This window comes from Salmo trutta, chromosome 15 (genome assembly GCF_901001165.1).
Source record: "Salmo trutta chromosome 15, fSalTru1.1, whole genome shotgun sequence".
Taxonomy (NCBI): domain Eukaryota; kingdom Metazoa; phylum Chordata; class Actinopteri; order Salmoniformes; family Salmonidae; genus Salmo; species Salmo trutta.
Window position 1 is genome coordinate 33,504,948 of NC_042971.1, and position 8,108 is coordinate 33,513,055.

At 42.6% G+C, this 8,108-nt stretch overlaps 1 protein-coding gene across 1 annotated transcript in view; it reads left to right on the plus strand.

Moving 5' to 3' along the window:
* Positions 1-2,562, plus strand: part of ncor1 (nuclear receptor corepressor 1) — a 117,644-nt gene extending 115,082 nt beyond the window's left edge. Inside the window, exon 47 of the mRNA XM_029691136.1 lies at positions 44-2,562. Coding sequence (XP_029546996.1) covers positions 44-240 — 197 coding nt within the window. The 3' untranslated portion in view covers positions 241-2,562. The remainder of the gene's footprint in view (positions 1-43) is intronic.
* The last annotated feature ends 5,546 nt before the right edge of the window (positions 2,563-8,108 follow it).

Genomic DNA, 8,108 nt, shown 5'->3' on the forward strand with positions numbered 1-8,108 from the left:
AAAAATCCCTCTAAAGACTATCCTGTCTCACATCTCTCTCCAGGCTCTATGCAGTTCCCCTATAACCCCCTGACCATGCGCATGCTGAGCAGCACGCCCCCCACCTCCATGGCCTCCCCCTCCATGCAGGCCCAGCAGCCCCCACCAGGAGGCCCTCTGGGGTCCCAGCAGCAGCGTGTGTGGGAGCGGGAGCCCCTACTGTCGGAGCAGTATGAGACCTTGTCAGACAGTGATGACTGAGCCCTGCCACTAGAGCCCTACCTGCCCCTCATCCCACCCCAGAGGAAGGGCAGGCCTCTCAGTACAGGCCTGCCTGCCCACCCCCTCCCCCCAAAACAAGCCTCACTCACTGGTGCTGAATGAGTGTGGGGAGAACAGAGGGTGTGGGGGTGTCCTTTTTGGTGCAACAGCGCCCTCTGACTGCCAGCAGTAAGAAAGGCAGCGAGTGACTTCTGACAGGCTTTAATCTTCAGGATAGACTGACTCCCTTTATGTTCAGAAGCTTTGGCAGACAGCCTGTCAGGACAGAGGAAGCCTGGGTGGAGGATATGATGAAAGATAAAGAACTTGTAATGTATAAATATGAAAAAACAACACAAAATACACATTTCTTTGGGGGGAAATTGTTTGATTTTTGGTAAGATGATTTTGTCTATAAGAAATCATTGTATGTAAATAGTGTAACTTTCTGCCGTTTTTTTTCTTCACTTGATTATTCTTATTTTAATGTTGCTTTTAAATGGATCCACTTTGTTTTTGAATGAATGGGGGAGGAGCGGGGTTTAATCTTGAATATCAGTCTGTCCCTCCCTGTCCATCTCTTACCCCCCATCACAGTGAAGCTGAGAGACAGAGGCCCCCTATCCACCTGACCACCAAGCACCACCAAAGCCTGAACATTGTTGACATAAGTGAATGAAACAAACACACACGTTAACATTTTAATTGTGTGTTTGTAATTTGATGCCTGTCTTTGCAACACTGTGGAGAAAGATGATGCATGGATGTAACAATATTTCTGCTGATCTAGAACTTAAAGAAAGCTTTTGTCAGTCACCGCACCATTGAGAAAAACAAAACCAATATCTTTGGAAGAAGTTGAGAACACTGAGCAAGCAGAAAGGTGAAAGAAGACTAATAAGCTTGATGTTGTTCTTTCTCCTCGTGACTACTTTACTTCTGGGCCCCCATGTTGATCTGAACTCTGTCAATGAGCCAATTGTGTTTGGATTAAGCTGACCACCACCAAGGTGGGTGTACTGTATGGCACACAGTCTGACCCGTAGCTGTCTCTTTAGGGTTTCCAACCAGTGCAGAATGTTCTACTTATAGTACTCTGCAACCCACGTTGTCATGGTAACTAAAGTACGTCAGGAACCTTCGCCCAAGATTCACCCATGCCTTGTGGCTGGAGAAAAAGAAGGCAGCTTTAAAATTTTCTCAGAGAAATATGTTGGTGTTTTTTGTTTATTTGTTTTGTTTCCGTAGTCCCTATCTTTTTTTTTATACTGTCCTGACAGTAAACTGATCTGTGTGATTTGTCTTTTATGTTTTTAGACAAAAAAAATACAAAACTAACCAAACATAAAGAATGGTCTGCACCATTGTTGCACTTTTTGCTTTGTAACCTTTGACAACAAAAGCATACTACCTGTTGTATAACTTATTCAAGCTCCTGCAGAGGATTGTACTGAGATGTGCTTTGACTTTGCCCATAATTAATGGAAACCTGGATGTTTATGACCGAGTTCCTGTCTTTTGTAGCTGGTACATGGCTTTGTAGTGTGACACATGCAATTGTTTTACTTTTGTGTATGGTACAGTCAAGTTGTTAAGGAAGAGTTGCTTTTTTGCAGTCATGGTGACTATTCAAGTCCATTGCCTCTTAATCTATTCTCTATTAATATCCAAGATAAATATCAACTGTTTTGTCAAAAGACTAGGTCAACATTGATAATGACAGTAATGTTCCATTGCAAGACCCTTTTTCAGATATGTGAAAGCATACCATGTTTTTTGGTTCTCTCAGCTTTTGCTTCGCTTAAATAATCCCAATCTGCTCTAAACCTGATATTTCCTTGTTTTTTTCCGTTTCATTTTGCTTTTGAATTGTCCTAAAGCTGATGTTCAGATTTTTATTTTCTATCTTTTCAACATCAATTTTATTCATCCTATTTTTGATGGGATGTCAAGTGTTTACAACGGCAATGAGAAAAAGGTTACGAAACTTGAATCTTAAAAAATACATCGAAATGAAGCCGGAAAAGACTAAGTGCAACTTTTCAGCTGTGTCTTTGTCCAAAATTGCACCTTATTCCCTATATAGTGCACTTCTTTTGACCAGATCCAGTGCACTATATATGGAATAGGTTGCCATTTCGGAGGCACCAAATCTGTCAAACATCGTGGTAACTTTTTTTATCTGTTTAAAAATTTGAGACTTGAAAACCCGTGTATCCCATGATGTTGAAATGCAATGTTTGTATCGCACAATGTCTCTTAGTAGTATATTACAAGAGTTCAGACCAATCAATAAAGTGGATCAGTTCTCCACCTCTGAAACGGGGATCTTTTTGTTTCTTTCTCAGATTGCTCATTGGCTTACAGGTTCTGAGACCTCTATCATGAAGTCTAGGTCAAGAGGCTAATAGCTTCATCAATACAATGCAATGCTCATCTATAATGACTCATAGTATAGTGAAATGACCACAACCAAAAACAATCAACTTTCAGTGCTAAAATGTTTTATTTGGTATGCCGAAAGAACGCTCAACGGAACAGCCTTTTCACATTCCGGCTGAAGACCGACAGACTGTAAATCAGGCCAAATGTGTAGCATTCTTTTGGCTGGAACGTGGGATCTCTGGAATGAGGTACACCTGAAAGGCAAGACAACCTTTTTTTAGAGGGTCTGACACATGGGTGTGTCTTGGTGGTGGAAAGGACACACCCATATCAAACCACACTCCAAGACCACTTGTGTTTGTTTCAATCATGGCTTCTAGCAGATCTTTGAGGAGCCGGACAAACAAGGCTAAATCAGTAAGTTAAGCCCCCATTTCAACCAGATGTCTGGCCCCTCTTTTGTCCTCAACATTCTACATCAGGCAAAATGTAGAATGGTAGGACTTCCGTACTGAATTGGTGAGAATTAAGGTATTCTTCTGTTGTCATGACTTCAAGGCTAACAGTTAAAGATGACATGTAGCAAGCCCTTTCATAGTTGTATAGGCCTGCTCATCCCAAGAACAGAGATGTCATCAATTTAAGAAATTGTTGTGTCTTTGGTGGTGGTGAGGTAGCGCTGGTCACTGTACACCATCGTTGAGAAATTGGGGTATGTTTATGCAGAGATGGATATTAGTCTGTCCCGTATTTGTAGTTTGGTTTGGCCAGTTGAGACTGCAATGTATAGGCTGTTTACTTCACTGTGTCTACAGTCGTGGCCAAAAGTTTTGAGAAAGACACAAATATTAATTTCCACAAAGTTTGCTGCTTCAGTGTCTTTAGATATTTTTGTCAGATGTTACTATGGAATACTGAAGTATAATTACAAGCATTTCATAAGTCTCAAAGGCTTTTGACAATTACATGAAGTTGATGCATAGAGTCAATATTTGCAGTGCTGACCCTTCTTTTTCAAGACCTCTGCAATTCGCCCTGGCATGCTGTCAACTAACTTCTGGGCCACATCCTGACTCATGGCAGCCAATTCTTGCATAATCAATGCTTGGAGTTTGTCAGAATTTGTTCATTTTTGTTTGTCCACCTGCCTCTTGAGGATTGACCACAAGTTCTCAATGGGATTAAGGTCTGGGGAGTTTCCTGGCCATGGACCCAAAATATCAATGTTTTGTTCACTGAGCCACTTAGTTATCACTTTTGCCTTATGGCAAGGTGCTCCATCATGCTGGAAAAGGCATTGTTCGTCACCAAACTGTTCCTGGATGGTTGGGAGAAGTTGCTCTCGAAGGATGTGTTGGTACCATTCTTTATTCATGGCTGTGTTCTTAGGCAATATTGTGAGTGAGCACACTCCCTTGGCTGAGAAGCAACCCCGCACATGAATGGTCTCAGGATGCTTTACTATTGGCATGACACAGGACTGATGGTAGCGCTTATCTTGTCTTCTCCGGACAAGCTTTTTTCCGGATGCCCCAAACAATCGGAAAGGGGATTCATCAGAGAAAATGACATTACCCCAGTCCTCAGCAGTCCAATCCCTGTACCTTTTGCAGAATATCAGTCTGTCCCTGATGTTTTTCCTGGAGAGAAGTGGCTTCTTTGCTGCCCTTCTTGACACCAGGCCATCCTCCAAAAGTCTTCCCCTCACTGTGCGTGCAGATGCACTCACACCTGCCTGCTGCCATTCCTGAGCAAGCTCTGTACTGTTGATGCCCCGATCTCGCAGCTGAATCAACTTTAGGATACGGTCCTGGTGCTTGCTGGACTTTCTTGGGCGCCCTGAAGCCTTCTTCACAACAATTGAACCGCTCTCCTTGAAGTTCTTGATGACCTGACAAATGGTTGATTTAGGTGCAATCTTACTGGCAGCAATATCCTTGCCTGTGAAGCCCTTTTTGTGCAAAGCAATGATGGCACGTGTTTCCTTTCAGGTAACCATGGTTGACAGAGGAAGAACAATGATTCCAAGCACCACCCTCCTTTTTAAGCTTCCAGTCTGTTATTCAAACTCAATCAGCATGACAGAGTGATCTACAGCCTTGTCCTCGTCAACACTCACACCTGTGTTAACGAGAGAATCACTGACATGATGTCAGCTGGTCCTTTTGTGGCAGGGCTGAAATGCAGTGGAAATGTTTTTGGGGATTAGGTTAACTTGCATGGCAAAGAAGGACTTTGGAATTAATCTGATCACTCGTCATAACATTCTGGAGTATATGCAAATTGCCATCATACAAACTGAGGCAGCAGACTTTGTGAAAATTAATATTTGTGTCATCTCAACTTTTGGCCACGACTGTACATATGACTTGACATGGAACAAGAGCACACACATCTTGGCCTGCACCTCTCCAACTTCGAAAAGAGGAAATATATCACTTAAAGCAGTCCTGTGAATGTTCTCTGCAGATAACACCAGGTTTACAGTAATTATTTTCAATAACATGCCCTGCATTTTCTCCACACGGTCTAGCTTTTTGGGTTGAAAGGGGGCCTGTAGGGTTTGAAATCAGATCCAGGACCATGCAGATCTTTGTAACCTATGAGAAGAGAATAAATTTGACTTTTGTCAATTAGTATTTTCCATGACTTTTATCTATCCACAAACAGTTGTGGACAAATATATTGCCATTTTTCTTAGTAATTAAATAATTCCCTATTTCTTCTAAAATAAGTTGAAATTGAAAACGGTGGTCTCCAAACCTTGTTATTGGATTTTTCAACATTGCAGAACCAATTTTATCATTTTAATTTAGAAAATAAAGACATGGCACTGACAAAATTAACACCCTGGAGCTAAACTCAGCAAAAAAAGAAACGTCCCTTTTTCAGGACGCTATCTTTCAAAGATAATTTGTAATTTTTTTTATAACTTCACAGATCTTCATTGTAAAGGGTTTAAACACTGTTTTCCATGCTTGTTTAATGAACCATAAACAATTAATGAACATGCACCTGTGGAACGGTCGTTAAGATACTAACAGCTTACAGACGGTAGGCAATTAAGGTCACAGTTCTGAAAACTTAGGACACTAAAGAGGCCTTTCTACTGACTGAAAAACACCAAAAGAAAGATGCCCAGGGTCCCTGCTCATCTAGGTGAACGTGCCTTAGGCAAGCTGCAAGGAGGCATGAGAACTGCAGATGTGGCCAGGGCAATAAATTGCAACGTCTGTACTGTGAGACGCCTAAGACAGCGCTACAGGGAGACAGGATGGATAGCTGATCGTCCTCGCAGTGGCAGACCATGTGTAACAACACCTGCACAGGATCGGTACGTCCGAACATCACACCTGCGGAACAGGTACAGGATGGCAACAACAACTGCCCGAGTTACACCAGGAACGCACAATTCCTCCATTAGTGCTCAGACTGTCCGCAATAAGCTGAGAGAGGCTGGACTGAGGGCTTGTAGGCCTGTTGTAAGGCAGGTTCTCACCAGACATCACTGGCAACAAACCCATCGTCGCTGGACCAGACAGGACTGGCAAAAAGTGCTCTTCACTGACGAGTCGCGTGAATGCTGTGCGTTACAGGGAAGACATCCTCCTCCCTCATGTGGTACCCTTCCTGCAGGCTCATCCTGACATGACCCTCCAGCATGACAATGCCACCAGCCATACTGCTCGTCCTGTGCTCGATTTCCTGCAAGACAGGAATGTCAGTGTTCTGCCATGGCCAGCGAAGAGCCCGGATCTCAATCCCATTGAGCACGTCTGGGACCTGTTGGATCGGAGGGTGAGGGCTAGGGCCATTCCCCCCAGAAATGTCCGGGAACTTGCAGGTGCCTTGGTGGAAGAGTGGGGTAACATCTCACAGCAAGAACTGGCAAATCTGGTGCAGTCCATGAGGAGGAGATGCACTGCAGTACTTAATGCAGCTGGTGGCCACACCAGATACTGACTGTTACTTTTGATTTAACCCCCCCTTTGTTCAGGGACACATTATTTCATTTCTGTTAGTCACATGTCTGTGGAACTTGTTCATTTTATGTCTGTTGTTGAATCTTATGTTCATACAAATATTTACACACGTTAAGTTTGCTGAAAATAAACGCAGTTGACAGTGAGAGGACTTTTCTTTTTTGCTGAGTTTAGTACTTGTTTGTACAGCAAGAACATTTCCAATAACCTTTTTGAGGAATAGCAACTTTGCTTACATTTCTTCTTAAATCTATAGTTAAAGAAAAAATGGCAGTTAAGAAGAAATGTAATCTTAAGAAGGTTTTGTGAATCTGGGCCCTGGACTCTTCTCTGGCCACTCCAGAACAGTGTTTCTTCTTGAACCATTCTAGGGTGCTTAGATCTGTTTGGGGTTGAATGTCCTGATTGAACACTCACAACCTTCAACAGAGAGACAGTTTTTGGACACTGGGTTGAACATTGCACGCCATAACAGTTTGATAATCGGCTGATTGGTCTCTGCTGGGCCTTCCAGCAGGACAATGATGCCAAAAAGCACCCAGGAATGGTTCAATAAGAGATGCTGGACTGTTCTGGAGTGGCCAGCTAAGAGTCCAGATCTGAATCAAAACCTATAGCGAAATCTGAAAACAGTAATCGGTGGAGGGCACAGATGGAAGAATTAGAACATTTTGCTGCTGAAAAGTGTGCCAAATTGCCAGTAGAAAGGTGTAGCAAGCTCATTGATGGCTACAAGAAGCATTTGTCTGCAGTTATCTTGGCCAAAGGGTTTGCAACCAAGTACTAGCTCTGGGATGCCAATAATTGTATCTTTATTTTCTCAATTTAAAGTGTTAACTTAAGTTTACAAAACTAAAATTGGTTTTGCAATGTTGTAGTGCTCCAGTTCTCCCTGTCAAAATAAGCAACAGAAGACTTAGAAAGCATATCAACTCCTGTAGAAATGGCACTATGATTATTGTGAGTAACATAATTTATGTTCCTTTAGCTCTGCCTTCAAGGGAGTTTATACAAACTGTCATATCCTACCATTCTGATAGATTGGAAAATGTTAGAAAACATGGTTGTAACATTAATAATTTGGTTGTTATTCCATTGGTTTCCTTGAGGCAGATGCTCCAGGGGCAGAGTGGCCCACACTCATTGAATATGGCACTTTTAAATGTTAGAGCAATCTCAAGTAAAACCTTTCTTGTGAATGATCTCATTACTGAGCGCAAAGTTGATTGCATGTTTCTCACTAAAACATGGCTGTCATCAGACTGTAGTGCCGCTCTTTTTGAAGCCTCCCCTGGCCTACAGCTTTTCCTACTCTATTCAGAAAAGGGAAAAAGTGTGAAAAGCGTGGGGGGACAGTCTCTCTTTTTACTAATGCTCTCAGCTGTAAGGACATTTCATATGGCAACTTTGGGTCTTTTGAGCAACATGCTATACTGTTTAAATGTCATCCACCAGTGCTGGCCATAACCCTGTAAAAGCCACCAAAGCACTGACCCAGTT